The following is a 21,630-nucleotide window of genomic DNA, read 5'->3' as shown; positions in this document are numbered from 1 at the left end:
AAAGATGACAACAAGGTTGCAAACAGTGTGGTTCAGCCTCAGATAGAAGTTGGGGAGAAGGATAGAGTCAGTGGTTAGGGAACGGAGTTTGTGGCAGGAACCAAAAACAATAGCTTCGGTCTTTCCAATATTCAATTGGAGAAAATTTCTGCTCTTCCAGAACTGGATGTCAGACAAGCAGTCGGACAATTTAGATACTGTGGAGGGGTCAAGAGAAGTGGTAGTGAGGCAGAGCTGGGTGTCATCAGCGTACATGTGGAAACTGACGCTGTGTTTTCGGATGATGTTGCCAAGGGGGCAACATGTAGAAGAGAAATAGGAGGGGGCCAAGGATAGATCCTTGGGGGACACCAGAGGTAATGATGTAGGGGTGGAAAGAGAAGCCATTGCAGGTGATTCTCTGGCTACGCTTAGATAGATAAGAATGGAATCAGGCAAGTGCAGTCCCACCCAGCTGGATGACAGTGGAGGGGTATGGAGAAGTCTAGCGTGGTCAACCGTGTCAAAGGCTGAAATCAGTCAAGACGGACGAAGAGATTAGTTTGCCTTTGTCACAATCACAAAAGATATCCTTTGATGAAAGCCGTTTCGGTACTGTGGAAGGCGCGAACACCGGATTGGAGGGATTCAAACATGGAACTGCGGGAAAGATGGGCATGGATTTGGGAGGCGACAACACGTTCAAGGACTTTGAAGAGGAAAGGGAGGTTGGAGATGGGGCGTTAGTTTGCAAGGACGGAGGGGTCACCAACAAATTAAACCATTGCATCTTCACCAGCATATTGTGAACGAATGACCCATGTTCATTTTAAGAGTGTATTCACACAGCAACTGTAATGCTGATGAGCAATGGCTTTCTTTCTGCAGTTATATGTATATACGACTTGAATCCAGAGTCAGCACCTAACCTGACTTCCCATCAAAGTGCAGTTAGAATTTCTGGCAAACGGAGTCTCATTCCACTTTAGTTTGGATTAAATTTAGGTCCTTGTGCCCAATTTACACTAAAACGGAAATAAAAATAGAAAATGCTGGAAACACTTAGCAGGTCAGGCAGCATTTGTGGAGAGAGAGACAGAGATAACGGCAGGAATTTTATCATGGGTGAGCTTGTGGGATTGGGTGAGGGTAAGGGGTCCATCGGCAAAAACTCCGAGCGTGTCGTGAAGCCGGCTCTAAACTGCCGACTTCCGGGTTTTACCAAGGCAGGATGGGATTGGGGAGTGGGGATGGGGGCAGCCAACCTGAGATCGTGTGATCCCTGTGGCGAGAGGTTTGCCTTTCTCCACGTGCAATTCATTGTAGCACAATGTAGTGAGAATCCCCACAGACAGCAAACCAGGAAATAAAAAGCTGTGTTTATCCCCACTTTTTAAAAATGTTAGAGAGTGAAATAAAGATTGAGACTCTCACATGGGGATATGGCAGAACCTGAAGTATCATGAACAAATATTTTTTAAAATTGTAATTTTTATCATAGTGGAGAAATTTGACGCTCCACAAATGTAAAAATTCACTTTGTTTGTTTCATAGTCAACTTGCTGTTAAAACCCCAGTTGAATCTATTCCAACAAGGGTTAATATTTAATGGGGTATTTAACAATGATATTACCGCAGAAAAGCCCACGTTTTCGGCAGTTTTACTGCTTTCACTGACTACACTGGTTGCTGGCTATGGGGTGGCGGGGCGGGGGTGGGGGAGCACAGCACGGCCTGTGTCGGAGCAGTGAATGACTGACTGCAACTTCAGGATTTCTGCTAAATACTGAAGTTGCCGTCAATTTCATACAGCTAATGACGGCCAATGCTGACAGTTCGGCCCAGCGCTAATCTGGGCCCATTATGTTCAATAAACTTGGTTTCCAGGGATAGCATAATAACTATGTTTGAACATTTTAACTCTCAATTCTATCAGTTGACAGGAAAAGTTATATTCAGGGGTTGAAAAGTACTTTGCCATGTTCTGGCCTATAGTGCATGGGATTGGGCCATCAATATGCTGTGTTATGGAGCAACAGGATATATTTTTATAAGAATATAAGATATTTCAGGCCTGCTATTCGCCTGTGTGCTAATATTAAGGAATTGGTAAACACGTTCAGGTGAAATTTATCCATTTTACTGATGTTAACAACTTGTTCTTAAATGGGTTCATAATTTCATTAAAATAACGAACAGTGACCATTTTGTCCAAGCACCTTTAACCGATTCATTAAAAATAGCCCATTGAGAAATCCCTAATCCACTGCTCCTGCAACTATTTACTCTTGTCAATGTCCTCCAACTCCCAAGTACCTTTACATTTCTTTAATAGTATAAGACATGGGCCCCTCTTCTCCTCACCATCCAGCTTCCAAAGGCCACCTGCAATGTTATGTGAAGGAAATTAATATTGATGAGACACACCGTAAGTTTTGTTGATGTGTAAAGTACAGTCAGTTCATCAAAATTCATTCACACTTGAGATTGAAAGCTTTTCATACAGAGTAACTTTTTTTTCTGAGGAATGTGTTCCAAAATTATGTGGCTGCTAAAGAATGCATGTGAGATATTGGGAAATGTAAGCGGGATCAAAATTGCCCCTTCTGAAAGTGGCGGCCATGGGGCGACGCAGTATGGCCACCGAATCTTTGCTGAGGGGCCGCCATTTTGGAAATTCCACTGAGTTTTGGAGCGGTGCCCGGGACTGCTTCGCCCATTTTCCTGCCGCGGCGTGCATGCGCCGACCCCTCGGGTACCCCCTCGGGAAATTGCCCCTTTCCCCTTATTGCTCCACGGGAACGGCTCCTCCGCCGATTGGTGACCCTGACAGCTTTTGCTGTTGGTCCACTCTCTATGGCATGGCGGCGCGGCCGCCCTTAAAGGGGAGGGTGCACTGCTGTGGATGCCATGTTTTTTTTTTTGTCGGACAACTGCCAGGTCGGTCCGACAATTATGGCCGTGGGTTTGGCCAGGCCGGCAACAGGTGCCAGGTCACTGGCCCAGCCAAAATCCCCCCTGGTGGCCCAGTGTTTGCCACTGAAATGACTGTAGAGTTCACAACGGCTCTCCCCTTTAACTGAAGGGGAGAGATGTTGTGATGCGCCAACACAATGACGTCATCAGCACGGCGCTGATGACTGACAGCCTCGGCTACTCTGCCCTGCCCCCACTTCCGCCCTGCTATTGACGGCCACTCCGCCCCACCCCCACTTCCACCCCCATGATGAGGCAACTTCCGCCCTGCTCAAAAAAAAATCCCCGAGTTGCTGAATTTTAATGGTTACGCCGCCCCAATGCATGGTGCGGCCAGAACACATCGAAAGCGGTAGGTGCGTCTCCTTTCCGGCGGTGGGCACCTTCGGCCCCAACATTTCCCCAGAGAGCTGTGGAGGCTGGGTCATTGAATATATTTAAGGTGGAGCTAGACAAATTCTTGAATGATAAGGGAGTCAAGGGTTATGGGGAGCGGGCAGGGAAGTGGAGTTGAGGCCTGGATCAGATCAGCCATGATCTTCTTGAATGGCGGAGCAGGCTCGAGGGGCCAAATGGCCTACTCCTGCTCCTATTTCTTACGTTCTTATCTTCTTATATTCATAATTTGATCGTTTCCCCATAGCTCTGTGCACCGAACCAATGGATGTTGTTATACTGCTCGATGGCAGTGCCAAAATCGAAGCGACAAAGTTTGAAGAAATGAAAACATTTGTGAAATCCTTTATCGGGAAAGTGAAAACAGGTCAGTGAAAGGAACGTCAGCATATGAATAAGAACAATCTACCACACAAAGCCAATAACAGCTCAAACATGTGCACTTAATAGAACTAAAATAGCAGCAAGGGTGACACTTCAATGCAGTATTGAAGTGCTGTGTTGCTGGAGATACTGTTTTTCAGACGTGATGTTAAGACAGATTCTGTCTGCCTGTTTGGGTGGACATAAAAGATCTCATTGCACTTTTGAAAGAGAGCACAGTCCTAACCCTCATTCCTCTCTTGGCTAACCAGCAAAACAGATGAACTGTTCTTTCATCTCAGTGTTGTTTAGTGGGACATTCCTGCCACATGTGCCTACAAATGACAGTACATACACTTAAAACGTAATTGACCACCTGTGAAGTTTATCCCTCCTTCTGTCCATCCTTCCTTCCAATCAACTTACATATTATAGACACCATCTTACTGTTATTCACTGTTGCACAGAAAGAATGTTGCTGAGGTATTTGTCTGATTTCCTGCAGCTCTGCTTTCAATGGAGATTAGGGGCTACAAATTCGGTAGCACACTAAATTTTGAAAAGTTGAAAAAGTAACGGCCGGCGCTAATCATTCTCTCCTCCAGCGATATTCAGCTTTAGTGCTCCAAGAAGGAAGTGGAGCACTAAATCAAGCGCTAGCCACTTTTCTTAGGGTGCTATAGTCCGAGAGCGTGGCGGTAGCAGCAGAGCGCTGAACAACTTTGAGCGCCTTGGTAACAGCATGAGAATCTGCTTCCTTCACTTAAAAGGAATGATGGTGTACGAGTAAGTTGTCACCAAGGTGACCTGTCTGACTGCCATTATAGCCCCAAACACTCTCTCAAAGTGGAGGGTTTGGCCATCTTACACCAGTGAAACATGAAAAACTTTGCACAGGCACCAGACTGGTGCAAATAATAAAGGTTGCGCGAGCTGAAAACCATTCCCTTTAATTACCGCTCCCCAAACGGCCAGCTGAGTTCACAACGTCTCCTCTTGCTGGCATTGTCGGTGCGAGACGATACAGCTGGGGGCGAGAGTAAATTTTACATCCATGGTGGTAACGGGGCGCTGCGCACCTTATGACATCACGATCTGAGAGGCACTAGAGGCCTAGGCGGTAAGAATTAGCGGCAGCACTAAACCGGTACTGAAGTTCGCTGGCGTTGCTGCATCAATGTTCCCGGTCATTAACCCCATTAGCGTCCCCCACCCAGGTGCTAACAGCAGGCGCTAACCTACCGAGTTTATGGCCCAAAGGTTTTTTTCTCTGCTCTTTCACAAGAACAAGTTGAATTTCTATCTAATTTGCAGCTGAAATTTGGTAGAAACAATGCGAACCTGGCCTGAATGAGTTTCTCTGAATTACAAAAGAGCACAAATAGAAACTGTCAAGAATAGACTGTTGTCTTATTTTTATTGCAGATTGTTAAAGAATTGTCACAGAAACAGTGACCCCGATATTTACTGGGGTGGGATTTCCAAACTGAGGAGTGGAGTTATGGTTGAGACGCCATGGATGTTTGGAGGGTCGGTGAGAGATCAGAGATGGTGGGGGTGGGGGGGGGAGCGGTCAGGGAGAGAATGGAGGTGCACAGATGGGGTAGGGTCGGGGAGAGATTGGAGGCAGAGATGGAAATTGGAGGGAGAGATGTGGGGATTGGAAGGAGAATCAGAGATCACTGATCACGTAGGTGTTTGGAGATCGGAGGTAGGGGGGCCCCAGTAATCACGAGGGTGTCGGTGGGAAATCATGGAGGTGGCAGGGGGTTGGGTTTACTGGATAGCTTTTTGGGCCTGGAAGAAACATTCCTGCTCCTCCTGACCCACAAGTAGTGCTGTAAAGGCACTTAGCTTATGGATCCAGTCCTTCACACCTCCTTTTACCTGCTAGGTTTCCCGAGGCCAGGGAAACCCAGCCGACTGTGGTTAACAATAGAAACACTGTTAAAATGAAGGCACGCAACCTTCTTAAAAGATTTCAATGACCAACCCATTCTTGGGAATGGATCAGTTGCCCGCCTCTCGTCCCGCCTCTGTTAAAACCGGAAGTGGGCGTATTGGAGGCGGGGTGGGTTTCTGTTTCAGATTTTTAAAATTTTAACTTCCCACCTGGACCCAAACCCACTTATTTTGGGGGATTAAAATTACCCCCAGTATTTTAATTGGAGGATTGAAGTCCCTTTATTATTCCTGCTACACTGATAGTTCCCACCTATTCGACGGAACCTGAAGGAGCTCTGCTTTATATACAGCAGATGAAGAGTTATATATTTTGTATTCTACTAATTAGATTTTCCTACGGTAGGGGTAGATGCCACTCATATCTCCATCCTGCAGTATGGGAAGATCAACACACTGGAAATTGCCTTTGACGAAGACCAGGAGAAGGAGAATCTTTTGAACCTGATCGACAATATCCAGCAAAGGGAGCCTGGACTGAGTCAAATAGGTAACGTGTCTCTGATATCGATATCGTTCCCTTGGCGGATTCTTCAGAAATATGATTTTTGTATTGAATGATTTTTTTTTTATTACTTGAAATAACTGTTAGAAAATGAGTGGATATACTCCTATAATGTCTTTGTGATATGCCACAGGCAGAGCACTCTCCTTTACTGTACAGTACGGAGTAACAGAGGCGAAAGGAGCAAGACCCGGCGTTCCAAAGGTTGCTGTCGTGATAGTCACTGACACCTCGAAGGACAGTGTTGATAGAGCAGCACAGGAAGCAATTATAACTGGTATGGCACTGTAATTGATATTTATTGCATTGAAACAAGACTGCTCTTTCAAGAAGTGCAGAACTGAGGGAGAGCTGCACTGTCAGGGGTGCCGTCTTTCGGATAAACTGAGGCCTGGTCTGCCCTCTCTGTAAAAGATCCTACAGCACTATTCGATGTGCAGGGGAGTTCTCCCCGGTGTCCTGGCCAATATTTGTGGGAGTTTGTTGAACTCAAATTGGCTGCCGCATTTCTTGCATTACAACAGCAACTATACTTCAAAAGTACTTCATTGGCTGTAAAGTGCTTTGGGTTGAGCTTGTGAAATGAGCTGTATGAATGCAAGTCTTTCTTCATTCATCCTTTATTAAATTAATTTCATTAGCTTCTGGAAATATTAGTGATCCATCTGCAGCTATCAGATGGTGGTAATTTTTGGTTTAATCTAACCTAACCAAAAATAATGCAAAAATGGAATTGTTCCCCCGAACGATATTGAATGCTTATTCTTTGGTCTTACTTGGTATCTGCTTGTTTTTAGTGTGTGTGCAATGAAATGGACACCTGTGTCTTTGGAACACACAAACTGACTTTGGCACAATTTTGTTTATTTACAAACTTTTCTTTTCAAAGTAGAGGAATTGTAGTTGTCACAAGGAATGATTCAAGAGGATTTTATAAAAACAAGACAAGCATAATGCAATTAACTTAGTTTTAACAACTTCCAGGTGAACTATGTGATCATTTCTGTTATTTCCACTGTATTTACCTCAAACTCTTTGATTTTAGGTGTTACAGTGATCCCAATAGGATTGGGCCAAAAGTATGATGAGCAACAACTTTTAACCTTAGCTGGGCCCAACCCACATAACATCATCCGCCTGGGTGAAATGGAAAATCTTCCCATGATGGTGACACTTAGTGACGAGTTTATGGAAAAAATCTGCACAGGTGAGGCTTATAAGTCAATATTATTAATCCTCATGAACAATTTTGTGGTGAGAAAAAGTGCTTTGTTCAAAGAAAAACTGAATTTGCTTTTATGAATTTTTCATAGCATGTAAACAGGATTTATTACAGTTTCCATTTCCTTTCACAGCGACCTCTCCTCAGGAATGCATAGATGACAAAGGGAACCGGCGACAGGTAGATTTGATCATATAGGAGCATTGGTCAAAGCTAGCTCTATAGTCTCACATCTTCCATCCAGCAAGACTCCATTGGCTCCATAGTTTGCGTGGTTTAAATACACACGGGGCCCAGAATTACTGCAGAATTGCTCCCGTCCCACCATAACTTGGTTTACACATGTCAAATAGGCTTTCCTCCACACTTGCAGTGAAGCTATGGCAGCAGGTGCAAGGACATTCTGGGCCAGGATTATGAATATAGGAAAGTACAGGACTGGAAACACTCTTGAGCCCATCTGATCGGTGACCAAAAATCAATATGTCTCCATCACCCATTCGCTCACATATCTATCCAATTCTCCCTTCAATTTTTTCCACACTATCTTCTGCATTGGCAGTCCATTCAATACCCTTTCCATAAGTAGTTAAATCTACACTATCTGCACACTTTCCCTCTTCTAAGCTTAAACCTATGTCCTCTGGTTCTGCCCTCGGAGTTTGTGGCAATCTCAACCCTATTATTGGAGTTCAGTTTATCTATTTACTTATATGCTGAGCGGTACAGGTACAACGTCCGAAATCTAGAATCCTCGGGACTGAGTCCATTCCGGTTTTTGGGTTTTTACGGATTTCAGACAAATAAATCAATAATCTGAAACCCGGAATCCTCGACCGAATCTGTGTCGGGTTTTGAGCGACGAGGTCTGAAATCCGGCAAAATCCAAAATCTGGCAACGGATTTTGGGTTTTGCCTAAAAAATGTCCAGTTTTCGGGCAATAATTCCGGATTCCGGACGACTCCATCAGCTATGCGCAAAATGTCCAGTTTTCGGACAATTCCGGTTTTCGGCGTTCCGGATTCGGGACGTTGCACCTGTATTTTTATTTTAGCTGTTAACACACATGTCTACATAGAATCAACAACTAATATTTAATTTAATTATGGTTCCTGGTTCTTAAAATTATTGTGGTATTTTACACTGTATTGATATCGATCGAGGAAAAGCTGCAATTTAGGATTTGAAAATAAATAAATGATTTGTGATAATTGATAGTTAACATTGATTTAACTACATTCTTTCCAGGCTGGAGAGACATGGATGTTGCCTGATAAGTGTCACAGTTTCTTGTGCAAATCAAATGGAGAAGTTAATTCCATGAATCATAGAATAAACTGTGAGAAACTACGCAAACCAACCTGCAGCAACAATCTACCCAGCATCAAAATTGATGAAACATGTGGCTGTCGATGGGCATGTCCTTGTAAGTAGCACTTTCGGATAAGCCCCTATTCCAAGGACCATTCTGCCAGTGCGGGTGGATGTAAAAGCTCCCATGAAAATTATTTTCGAAGAGGAGCAGAAAATGCTCCCACTGTTCTCGCCAATATTCCTCACTCAACTGTCTCCATCTAAAAATCAGCTAGTTGTCCAGCCGTAATATTCAGGTAAATCTGGAATATTGTTTTCAGTTAAGTTGTAAGAGGTAGGGCAGGGAGCAGCTTGATTCATTCCAGTAAAAGGACTGATGCCAGGAAATTCTACATGCAAAGAGTGATCATCGTATGGAACAGACTTTCACAAAGAGTAGTGAATGCAAAAACCTGTCATCCTCTCGTGGGTGTTTAGCTTCCCGCTCCTACCAGTAGCGCCCCACTCCGCTGCGCTGGCGATGACGATGTCACCACTGTGCGCAGTAACCCATTTTTGTGCCGGAACGAAAATTCAGTAGCGCCCTCTGAGGCTGTAGGCTGCTCGCAGGGAGACAATTAAAGGGGCGGTGGGGAATGTAAAAATAAATGTCTGACTTCTTGCTCCTCAATCGCGGGGTCCGTCCGCGATCTTGCAGTCCAGCACTTTGCTTGTGTGTCAGGCTGCTGCCACAGCACCCCGCTCCCTGGTGGTCCAGTGAGGGCCCTGTTTCCCACATGCAGAGTCGGCAGTTTGGCCCTCCCCTTTAATGAAGGGGAGGGTCCTATCTATGCAGCAGCGCCAAATGTCCCACCGAGTAGCACAGCGAACTTCGTGGAGGCTTTCCGACTGCTCCCGCCCCACTGAGCAAGTGGAGCACAATATTTTGCTCTCACGGGTAACCCGAATATAGGTCACGGAGTGGGACCTCCGTACCTAGTGCAGGAAATCTCGCCTTGCAGCTGTTGCCACCCCGAATTTCTCCCCCAGTGAATGCTAATTGGGGAGACTGTAGGGTCTTTCTGGTTGGATTCGCTAAGATGGGCTGAATGGCCTTCCTTGTCCATAAGTACCTTGTGACCTCACTTGCTGTTCCTTGTACCTTGCTATGTGCTAATTGGCTTCCATGTTTGCCAGCAAAAAAAAAAATTGGTCATGGAGCACTTTGGGATGCATTGAAAACATAAAATGCACTACATAAAATTGTCTCTGACAATCCAGCATTGAACTGTCAGCCTAGATTATGTGCTCAGCATTTTTTGCAGGCCATGAGCCCACACCCTTCTGACTCAGAACTATGCTGGCACATAAAAGGAATAAGAATATTTTAAGAGCAGTTTATATTGGGATATTCTAAACTGATATTAAACCTAACACAAAAAGATCCAACAATCTTTTCTTTATTATGTCATGTTCTTTAAAATTATGAAGGGGTTTGATAGGGAAGACATAGAGAAGATGTTCCCACTTGTGGAGTCCAAAACTGGGGGCCAAAAATATAAGATAGTTACTAACAAATCCAATAAGGAATTCAGGACATTCTTTTTTATCCAGGGACTGGTTAGAATGTAGAACTCGCTACCATATGGAGTAGTTGAGGCAAATAGCATTGATGCATTTCAGGAGAAGCTAGATAGACACATGAGGGACAAAGGAATGGAAGGAAATGCTGATAGGGTGAGATGAAGTAGGGTGGGAGGAGGCTCGTGTGAAGCATAGACCAGTTGAGCTGAATGGCCTGTTTCTATGCTATACATTCTATGTAATGTAAATTATGTTCCTTTTTCATGTTCTATTAACAGGTGTATGCACAGTGACTGCAAAAACACAGATTGCTACTTTTGATGGACATGAGTTCTCATTAACTGGAAGATGCTCTTACTCGTTGCTACAAATTGAAGACCAAGATACCAAAATAATCATTCATAAGGTTCCATGCCAGTTTGTCTCTAAAGAAAACTGCATCAAAGCAATTGAAATAAAACAGTACAATACTGCAACTCTGCTACATGATAATATGACAGTAAGTACATACAAGTCAGCTGTGATGCAATTTATTTTTTCATTTGACGAGCACGCCAAAGTTACTTGTTGTATGTGTAGCACTTTTGGGAGGTTTGAACATTGTGATAAGGCACTGTGGGCTAGAAATCAGCAAGCCTGACTCACATTTTAATGCAATTTTTTCATGTTAAAACGGCTTTTTTCTTAAAATAAAGTGCACAAAATTCCCCAAAGTTTAAGAATGCCGTTTTCCAGATCGCCATACCTTAAAAATCGCACCGCCTAAATTTGGCCATTCGGCGAACCTATACTCGGGTCAAAAAACAACGCATGGAAAAAGCAGGCGTTGCAGCCTAAGGAATGTCAGTAAGTGAGAAGACCTACAAAAAAGGTAAGTTGAATTTTTAAAAATTTTTTCAGTGATTCATTTCTTTTGTGAATGTTTTCTCATTTTTAAAATTTTTTTTTAGTGTTTTCTCCCCTGTATTTTTGGCGATATTGGCTTCGCTGTAAAGTTAGAGAGGACGACGTTATTAAACACGATTCCTCCAGCAACGCCGTTTTTTTGGCAAACTTACTCCCATAAAAAATGGCAAAATTTTTCTTATTATTTCTTCACAAAAATTACGTTATTTATCAAATAACGACAGGCTGGGGAATTTCTAGCCCATTATATAAATGGCTTTTCTTTACCAATTGAAAAGGCAGAAGTTACTGTGCTAAATTAAATTCGACCAAATTCAGGGTGACTGTAGGATCTGATGCTTCTTGTTCATGATAGAAAAGCAGCTTCCTTTTTAATTTGTCCATAACATGTTGAGAATTTTAATCAATTCTCCATTCCTTCTTTCCGTTAGATTTCAGTCAATGGAAAGCTAGCCTTTCCTCCGATAACTGTTGGGAACATGGACATTATTGACTATGGGTCCAGCAACTTTGTAACAAATATCCCAGATTTGGGATTAGTTCTCCTCTTCAGTCCATTGGACAATCGTGTCGTTCTTTGGGTTTCTCCAACGCTGTTCTTTGCCAGAGTATCTGGACTTTGTGGTGAGTGTTGCAAAGCTTTGTGAAACACCGTGTTCTACCAGGATTTTTGCAGTGATTGTTAACCTGGTAAGCAGAGTTTAAAAAATATTAATAGCAATGAATTTCAAAGTATCATAACATAAGGGGTGATTTTTGAAAATTGCACCCCCGGTGCATAGCTTCGCCTGCAGTGAGCACGGAACAGACCTGCTGGGAACAAGTATTAGGCCTGCTGGGAGCACATATCAGGCCTGCTGGGAACAAGTATTAGGCCTGCTGGGAGCACATATCAGACCTGCTGGGAGCACATATCAGACCTGCAGTGAACACGTATCAGGCCTGCTGGGAGCACATATCTGACCTGCTGGGAACAAGTATTAGGCCTGCTGGGAGCACATATCAGAATGCTGGAAGCACATATCAGACCTGCAGTGAACACGTATCAGGCCTGCTGGGAGCACATATCTGACCTGCTGGGAACAAGTATTAGGCCTGCTGGGAGCACATATCAGAATGCTGGAAGCACATTATCAGGCTTGCCGGAATTTAAAATCAACCCCATAGTGTGTATCACATGAGAACTCATTGTATATGTGAGCTCGTTTTATGAGACTTTATTATGCACTAGACCAATGCATATGTGAGCAAAATGTGCATGAGACTTTATTGCATATCTCATTGTACATAAGACTTGCTCGTGTAAGCAGATGGATTTCTATTTCTGCTGCCACTTAACCATCTTGGTTAACCAGGTTGATATAAAGTAATTTTTGAATATATTTGTTTCTGGGTTTCCCTGCTATTTTGCAAGAGCCCCTCAACCCGTGACGGTACTGGCTGGTGTTGAGGTTTGGCTCCATGGGCAACGGTGCCATATATACCTTCTTCACATGACAGCTATCACAGCTGGGCCAATTGCCGCACAAGCTTCCATAGCGTGAGCCTGAACCCGTCCTGACTTCTAGTAAGTGTTTCTGGATAAGGGTCAGGACCAGGAATAATGGCCAATTTGGTTTTCCCCTCTCTGGTCTGGAAATGCCGAGGGAAACGAGTATTAAAGCAAAAAAATGAGCTCAGGCATTTGTAATAGCGAGTAGATTGAAAGGTTGCAGAAAGATTGAGATAAGTTGAATGAATGGGCCTGCGTCTGGCATGTGTCATTTGACATGACCCGTGGAATATGACCCATATGGGGCTAGACCATGCAAGAGTATACATTGAAAGAAATGGACCTGAAGAGATTGTAATGCAACATAGACAACAGAAGTCAGAAAGGGATTTCCCAGAGCTTTTCCTGAATCAGTCACAGGTCTTTTTCTTAGTTTGTTTTACCTCTCTCAGGAGACAGCGTTACTAAGAGGCGGCAGCATTGTGTACAAGGTTACACTGTCTACTCAATGGGGCAAGCTTAATGGGTCTGATGGACTTTCCTTGCTATTATTTTCATCTGCTTCTACGTGTTTTAAATTGACAATCGCAAGTTAACTGAAGTTACTTCCCTTGTCCACAATTTAAATTTTTTTTCATCTTATTTACCTCTCGCGAGAGCCAATGTCTTCGCCCATATCTCTAAGTGCCATTCTGTTAGCCAGTCACTCGGACTTGTGTGAGATCAGCCTGGTTTGACCCACCATTCCTCCGGGGAAACCTCTCGCATGAACTGAAGGCAGCTTCCAGCCAATCAAGCCTGAGTTCAGAAGCTAACCCTGTGTAGTGACCCCAGGGTGAACTCCACAGTGTACCTCACTGAGTTCTGCCAACAGTCCACCTAATTACATTTAGACCTACTGCTTACTGCTATTTTTGAACAGTGATGAATAATGTATTGGATTTAAATGAATTTTCCGTTTGGTTTTGTGAAATTGGAAAAGCAAAGAGATTTTCACCACTCCTCCACTGGAGGCCGTGCCTTCAGCTGCCTGGACTCTAAGCTCTGGAGCTCCCTCCCTAATCCTCTCCGCCTCTCTTAACTCTCTCTCTCCTTTAAGACGCTCGTTAAAACCTTCCACTTTGACCAAGCTTTTGGTTACCTGTCCCAATATGTGTTGAATGTTGTCGGGTAATTCTCCTCTGAAGTGCCTTGGGATGTTTTAACATGTTAAAGGTGCTATAGAAAAGCAAGAAGTTGTTGTTAGCATTCTAATTGGCCTCTGTTTTATTTTGTTCACATCCAGGAACATGTGACAATAATCCGTTAAATGATTTTGAACTCCGGGATGGTTCTGTAACTAGTAACAGCCTCACATTTATAAATGATTGGACTGTGAAAGAATTGTCATCACACAGTTGCGTCGAAGAAGTGCCAGAGGTGCATGAATGCATATCAACAGGTGATGAGTGTCGCATGCTGCTATCTCCAGTATTTGATCAATGCCGGAAGGTAGTTGACCCGCAGCCATATCTCAGACTGTGCCAACGGAAGGCCTGTAACGGCAATGACATCTGCGACTCCATTTCAGCGTACAGCTTCAGGTGCAAACTTCAGGACATCTGCATCAAGTGGAGGTCAAACGACTTTTGCCGTAAGTGACCTTCTTTTTGTGCATTTCAGCCATTCCTTTCATTGATCTCACAAGTGACCTGATCAGACAAACAGCCAGCAATATGAGCTGGTTGTCCCAGGTGCATGGGAGGAGGAGAGGAGGTGGAGGAGGAGGAGGAGGAGGAGGAGGAGCAGGGGGAGGGAGAGGAGGAGGGGGAGAAGAGGAGGAGGAGGGGGAGCTTTTGGTCATCTGTCCTCGTACCTCCTTATGTGGCTCGGTGTCAAATTTTCTTTGCTAACGTTCTGTGAAGCACTTTGGGATGTTTTATTACAGTAAAAGCGCTAAATGCAAGTTGTTGTTGTACACGCTCAGTTTAAAGAGAGTAAGGGTCGTGACTTACACATACAACATTCTGTAAGCTGTCAAACTGACACTACATTATGAACTGCTAGGATGCTGCACTCACATACATGAGAGACACGAATTGTAAAGGAATTTGAACGTCCTTTACATCACTGGGCGTGGTTCATAAAATCATCAACATTTACAGCACAGAAAGACACCATTCAGCCCATCGTGTCTGTGCCGGCCCAAGGGGGTTGTCTTATGATGAAAAGTTGATCAGGTTGGGCCTGTACTCATTGGAGATTAGAAGAATGAGAGGTGATCTTATTGAAAGGTATAAGATTCTGAGGGGACTCAACAAGGTGGATGCAGAGAGGATGTTTCCCCTCGTGGGGGAATCTAGAACTAGGGGGCATAGTTTCAGAATGAGGGATCGCCCATTTAAAACTGAGATGAGGAGGAATTTCTTCTCTCAGAGGGTTGTAAATCTGTGGAATTCTCTGCCCAGAGAGCTGTGGAAGCTGGGACATTGAATATATTCAAGGTGGAGATAGACAGATTTTTCAACTATAAGGGAGTCAAGGGTTATGGAGAACGGGCAGGGAAACATGGAAACATGGAAGGTGGGTGCAGGAGCGGGCCAGTCGGCCCTTCGGGCCTGCACCGCCATTCACTAAGATCATGGCTGATCATGCAACTTCAGTACCGCACTCCTGCTTTCTCTCCATACCCACTGACATTGAGTTGAGGCCAAGATCAGATCGGCTGCGATCGTGTTGGGTGGCGGAGCAGACTCGAGGGGCCATATGGCCTGCTCCTGCTCCTATTTCTTATGTTCTTATGGACTTGCTTCTCACAAAATGAACCATCCTGCCATTATACGTATGTTTAAAATGATAAAAGGATTTCATAGAGTAGACAAAGATAAACCATTTCCTCAGGCGGGGGAATCCCAAACAAGGGGGAATCATTGCTAAGATAAAAGCCAGGCCATTCAGGAGTGAAATCAGGAAGCACTTCTTCGCACAACAGGTAACAGAAATTTGGAACTCTCGCCCCCCCCAAAAGGCTGTGGATGCTGGGACAATTCGGGGTTAAAATTGCCCCCCCCTCCATAAGCTCTAAGAGGCAGGAATGGAGCAGAGAAGCCTTATCGACTGGGGGCAGACAGATGGGCTGTCAGCCGGCAGCAGCGGGAACGGGTTACCACACCGCTGATCCTTACCAAATGCCGCTGACCCCTTACCGACCCCCGCGTGTAATTGCTCTGAGGGAGCCATGCCGCCGCCGGTCAGTGCCACTGACAGCTTTCCCCGGCGGGGAGCTGGGTGGCGCGTCCACCCATAAAGGGGAGGTCGCGCTGCTGGTTGGGCCAAAAATTATGCTCACGGGTTCGGCTACAGAGTTCGCAGCAGCCCTCCCCTTTAATTGTGACACAGCACATCTGCGTCATGCAGACATCATCAGCGCAGCGCTGACGACTTGGAGCGACGGCCGTTCTGACTCGCCCGCACCTCCGCCCCGCTGAAGACTGCAACTGACCGGAACAAAACAAAATAAAGTCTTGAATTTCGCTGGATTATCCACCCCATGCATTGGAGCAGACAGATCACTTACAAAATGGTAAGTGCGCCCCGTTTGGGGCGGAAGGCAATTTCGGCCCCTTGGAGTTTTCAAGACTGGGACCGATAGATTTTTGTTGGGTAACGGTAGCAAAGAATTTGGAAAGGTGGGTAAATGGAGATCAATCATGATCTCATTGAATGGCGGAGCTGGTTGGAGGGGCTGAAACGTTGTCTCCTGTTCCTATAAGTATTTTACCTGCCATCTTTTCCACACACTGTTTCACTGTGCCTTGTTGAGCAATGCAATGTCTCTATAGCAACATCTGTAGATCCTGTGAACACCGACACTGTCGCTCCAACTTTGAGACATGTCGACAATGCAGAGCCTCATTGGGGTTGAGCGCGGGTCTGAATTTGTGCCTGCGATCCTGTTTGTGCATTTCATAGTGCACTGCATTGCAGGACAACCAAAAAAAATCCCCTTTTTGAAGACTGCGCTGCCACAAAGCTGTCACCTAATGGAGGCTGAGCTGAAGGCAGCGACAGCTCAGGGATGACTCCTCCTGTGGGTGTCAAGATCACTAATGCACTAAACATCGATGCCACCTGATGCTTCCAAGCCAGTACCGATGATTGATCTGGTACGCGTCAATCAGCTGCCCACGAATGCATCAAGCAAGTGACTGACACATCGTCAGCAAGCGGCGACACATATATCACTTTCGCTGTGGAAAGGAGCAATCAGCCTACAAGAGGCACAGAACCTTTTCCCAGGTGCCAGACATCCCAAGAGCGTAGATGGCACCCATATACTCTACCGATCATGGAGCTTGGCTGATGCCTCCTGATGGGCATGTTGCCTTCAGGATGTGACACCGTGCACAGCAGTTTTTTTTTTCAAGTGCCTACATGCACACAGTTACTTACCTCATAATTATATAGCTGCTATATTGGATTTTTATTGTAGATTTGTACGTTGGACTGACCAAACCTATTCAGCAAACGTTGCTTCTTTGGACACTCTTGGTCGATGTTGAATGAAATGCTGAACTACATTTTGTAAAACCTTGCACCACTGGCAGGGCATTTTCCATGGGTTTTCTAATAAGCTGCCTGCTGTGTGAAAGGCAGGGAATCTCTGAACGTTTCAACACAAAGCTTTACATTTTGCATTTATCACTAGCTGCCTGCCTAAGGTGTTATTACTTTCCTTTAGCTATCCAGTGCCCTAACTCCCTCGTGTACAAACCTTGTGGGATAAATTGCATCCGGCATTGTGAAAGCAGTGTCAACAAGAATGCCACTCATTGCCTGAGTTCTCCGGCTGAAGGCTGCTTTTGTCCCGAAGAGAAGATGCTGTTGGAAGGAAAATGTGTCACTGCTGACGTCTGCACTCAATGTACCGATGATCAGCAAATTCCTCATCAGGTACAGATGTAACAACAAAAAGTAGGACGAGGAAGCTGGAAACCTCTCATTATTAAGCAAACAAAAGCAAAATACTGTGGATGCTGGAAATCTGAAATCAAAACAGAAAATGCTGGAAATTCTCAGCAGGTCAGGCAGCATCTGTGGAGAGAACCAGAGTTAGTTGGGGACAACTTTAACCTAAAACCACCAGTTGGGAAACTGATGGGATCAAGTACAATGCTGGTTTTACACTTCGCCCGTTGTTACTCTCGATTGAAGTCAATGGAGAGCAATATTGGCGAGTTGTAAAACCGCCGTTCCACCCAATCCCAGTGAGTTAGGTTAAAATGATTCTCGGTGTTTCAGTTCGATGACCTTTCATCATCATTAAGAGAATTTTGGCTGTGAATTTTACAATGATTTAGTCAAATTCATTAGTACCAATTTGTTACAATGGGTAGAAGTCACATTGGTAAAATGTCCCGTAGGGGTATGAAGAGTTAGGTCAGGATACTAGTGGTGGTTCCTTTAGTAATTAAAATGGCAGCAATTATTAAAAGGTAAATGGGTTAAGAATTTTAGCCTTCGTTATAAATATAGTATGCTTCCATGTATATTCATTCAGGTTTGTGAGATACAACGTTGTGCGCATTTGACATCAAACTTTCCTAAGTCAGCTCTGAAGCTTGTCTTGATATGATGTAAAACATATCACGTTCCAAAGCTTTGATGAACAGTCCTCTATAATTGCACTATTCTAATGTGATAGTTCCATTTCTAGTGCTCTGGGTTATTGAGATCCCCAACTGAATCCCTGAAACACGAAGGCAATTCGATGTTTTGGCCATCTTGGCATTTGGGATTGCACGAAGACTGCCCACATTTCACACTGGATCTTGGCCGCTCACATACAGAAAAGGTTCATCATTTTCTTTCTGCAGTGCACCTGAAGAGGCAAGGGCACTGGGGCAAGAGAAAGTGATGTTACATATTCCAGCATCCTAGTATGCTTTGAATATAAAAATACAGACGTCGCAAAGTTAATTGGGCCTCAAAATCTACAATATATTTGATAAGCCAAGGTATCATGCAAACTGAAACAAGAAACTGAATTGTGTATAAAATCTGTCTGGACAATAACCAATAATTGACCTTCAAAACTTCAGAGATGGGTTATGAAGACAACATAGAGATTTTGGGGTGATTAGACTGTGGAAGGAGCCAGTTTAATGGGCCGAACGGCTTTTCTTATTACAAGCTTTCTTATATTCTTTTGGAGGCAATTTAAGTATAGAGGAGCATGAGATGAAATAAACAAGTAAAATAAGCCGAGGTCAAATGATGTAATAGCTTGTTTTGACAGTTCCACAGCAGGATGAATAATGCCTTGAGCATTAAATGTAATGTTATTGGGCAGGGCAGGGTTTTTAATATATTTCTAACCTGCTTTTCTTTTGCAGTATTTGGATACGTGGATACCACACAACCAACCCTGCCAACTGTGCATATGTGGCGACAACAGGCAGATCAACTGTACCAACAGGCCGTGTCCTAGTGTCATAGGTAAACGTCAGCTCACATCACCAGAAATTACTCCTGGCATCTTCCTGGGTTAACTCATTTGTGTGGCATTTATCTGTGTATTATTTTATCGGAGGCATTGATCCATTCAAAATATGCAGCTATTTCTGGACTACAGTTTCTTGAGAAGTTTGAACAATTGGTTAGAACAATGATTTCTGGGTATTTCAACACATTTTATAAAAAGCTGTGTTTTTATTTGTTCATGGGATGTGCGCTTCACTGGCAAGGCCAGCATTTATTGCTCTTCCCTAATTGCTCTTCAGAAGCTGGTGGTGAGCCGCCTTCTTAAACCACTGCAGTCCGTGTGGTGAAGGTACTCCTACAGTGCTGTTAGGGAGGGAGTTCAAGGATTTTGAGCCAGCGACGATGATGGAATGGCAATATATTTCCAAGTCAGGTAGTGTGTGACATGCAGGGGAACTTTCAAGGGGTGGTGTTCCCAAAGACAAACAATGCATACTAAACACTCCAACCTCACACTGGGACCAAAATTCCACGTGCACTTTTTTTGGCGCAGTTTTAGAGGTATGTCTGATTTTTTTTTTAGTGGCCGACTGCGCCAAAAAAAAAGTTCCAAGTTTCGCCGGCATAATCTTTCATTTTGGAGTGGCACCAACCTCATCCTGTCACTAACCTGAACACTTCAAATCCAGGCTTGTATGAACTGACAGACATTCCTACATCTTACTGATATTGCAATCGACAAAATTGAAGCTGCATTTCTAAATAACAGAAGCTTGTTTCGGTTGTTGAGTTGAAATATTGATGTTCCCTGTCCTTTTTCTCCCTATTTGCAGAACCTGTGTGTAAGCCGTGTGAAAGAGCAACTCTGAAGCGGGATATTGATGCGTGCTGTCCACAGTACATGTGCGGTATGTATGGGCATTTCCAGCACTCAGCTGCAGTATTCCCAAAATATTTTATGGTATCTGAGCAATAATAGACAAGTGCAGTTTGTATCTAAATACAACACTGGCAGAAACAGGTGAATATTTATATAATGAAAGAATTCCTTTATTCCTACTTACTGAGATAAATTTTTTAAATGTTTTTGTTTAATTATGAAGTTATATTTTGGATCAAAACATTAAAATGCTTTAGCAAACTATATTGCCCACCCCCAGCAACTTTTTAATGGCCCAGAAATTGCGGTCAGAGGCTTTTGCAGGCAATTGCCTCCGACCTGAAACATTTCTACGAAAGTACCTGGCGCTCCGGGAGGAGCGTGGGATTCTGGTGGGGAGGCCTTTCTCTTCCCGCGCTGCGAAGCGCGTTCCCGTCCTCCAGGTTCCCACGTGTGACTGCTCAGCCAATTAGGTACTGTATTCCACAGCTTTCTCATTAATAGCAATGCGAACTCCGTATCTACGAGTTCTCATAGTTTTTTTTCCTCATTAATAACAAACACACTGAACACCAAAATAAAAAATAAAAAACACACCTCATATAATTAAAATTAATTGAAATTAAAGTTAATAAATGCCTTAGAAAAAAAAATATATTTTTCCGATTGCTTTTAAAGTTTTGTAATTAGGGTTAAAAATAAACTTACCTTAGTGGGCAGGGTTTTTAAACAATAAAATGTGTTTTTTAATTTAATTTAATTTAATATTTTTGTATGTTTTAAAACTCTTACACCTGCAAAAGTAGGCTATGCGCCTGCTTTTATCAGGCACAAGAATTTTGAGAACATTTGCTGGGCAAGATATGGGTAAATCCCGCAATCTTGCCCTTGCAAATGTCCTCTCTCCCGATATACGTGCAATCTGTCGAGCTTGACAGATATGAAAAGCCGATTTTCAGCGCATGCGCATTGTGTGCTGAAAACTGGTTTTTGCAATACCTTTCCGGGTCTGTACATACTCCGTATGGACTTGGGGAGCCCCTGATTTCCAGGCCAATAACATTCTACAGTCAAACAATGAAGTTTTGCAGAATGATGAAAAGTACAACATTCACACTATTTATTTGGCAAGCGTAGATTCTGCCTCAACTACTGTTGCTATTTTGAAGTCATCCCTCATTTCACATGCAAATTAAAAAAAAATTTTCACACTATTGCTCCCTATTTCTATAACCTTCTCCAGCCCTACAACCCTCCAAGATCTCAGCAATTCTGGCCTCTTGTGCATCTTTCATCACTCCACCAATGGTGGCCGTGGCCCAAAGCTCTGGAATTCCCTTTCTAAACTTCTGCACCTCTCTATCTCTCTCTTCTCCTTTAAGATGCTCCTTAAAACCTTCCTCTTTGATCAAACTTTAGGTTACCTGCTTTAATATCCTTTTCGTGGCTTGGTAACAAATGTGTGATATCGCTCCAATGAAGTGCCTTGAGATGTTTTACTATGTTAAAGGGTGCATACCTGAGGCACTGCTAATGTAGATGTTAAATCTTTGTTATGATGCCAGTATAGTTAGCCAAAAATTGCTGGTTTCTAAACCGTTATGAACTG

General features: G+C 43.8%; 1 protein-coding gene across 1 annotated transcript in view; it reads left to right on the top strand.

The window, feature by feature from the left end:
• The window catches only part of vwf (von Willebrand factor), a 130,717-nt gene that overhangs the window by 67,108 nt on the left and 41,979 nt on the right, over positions 1 to 21,630 (top strand). The window contains exons 29-40 of the mRNA XM_070897528.1: positions 3,599 to 3,718; positions 6,023 to 6,166; positions 6,315 to 6,458; positions 7,227 to 7,388; positions 7,537 to 7,583; positions 8,653 to 8,830; positions 10,560 to 10,780; positions 11,619 to 11,811; positions 13,965 to 14,312; positions 17,400 to 17,611; positions 19,054 to 19,156; positions 19,975 to 20,049. Of these exons, the coding sequence (XP_070753629.1) occupies positions 3,599 to 3,718; positions 6,023 to 6,166; positions 6,315 to 6,458; positions 7,227 to 7,388; positions 7,537 to 7,583; positions 8,653 to 8,830; positions 10,560 to 10,780; positions 11,619 to 11,811; positions 13,965 to 14,312; positions 17,400 to 17,611; positions 19,054 to 19,156; positions 19,975 to 20,049 (1,947 nt within the window). The remainder of the gene's footprint in view (positions 1 to 3,598; positions 3,719 to 6,022; positions 6,167 to 6,314; positions 6,459 to 7,226; positions 7,389 to 7,536; positions 7,584 to 8,652; positions 8,831 to 10,559; positions 10,781 to 11,618; positions 11,812 to 13,964; positions 14,313 to 17,399; positions 17,612 to 19,053; positions 19,157 to 19,974; positions 20,050 to 21,630) is intronic.

Source organism: Pristiophorus japonicus, chromosome 13, assembly GCF_044704955.1.
Source record: "Pristiophorus japonicus isolate sPriJap1 chromosome 13, sPriJap1.hap1, whole genome shotgun sequence".
In the NCBI taxonomy this organism is placed as follows: Eukaryota; Metazoa; Chordata; class Chondrichthyes; family Pristiophoridae; genus Pristiophorus; species Pristiophorus japonicus.
The sequence above is the reverse complement of the archived record's forward strand: the minus strand, read 5'-3'. Positions and strand labels throughout refer to the sequence as shown.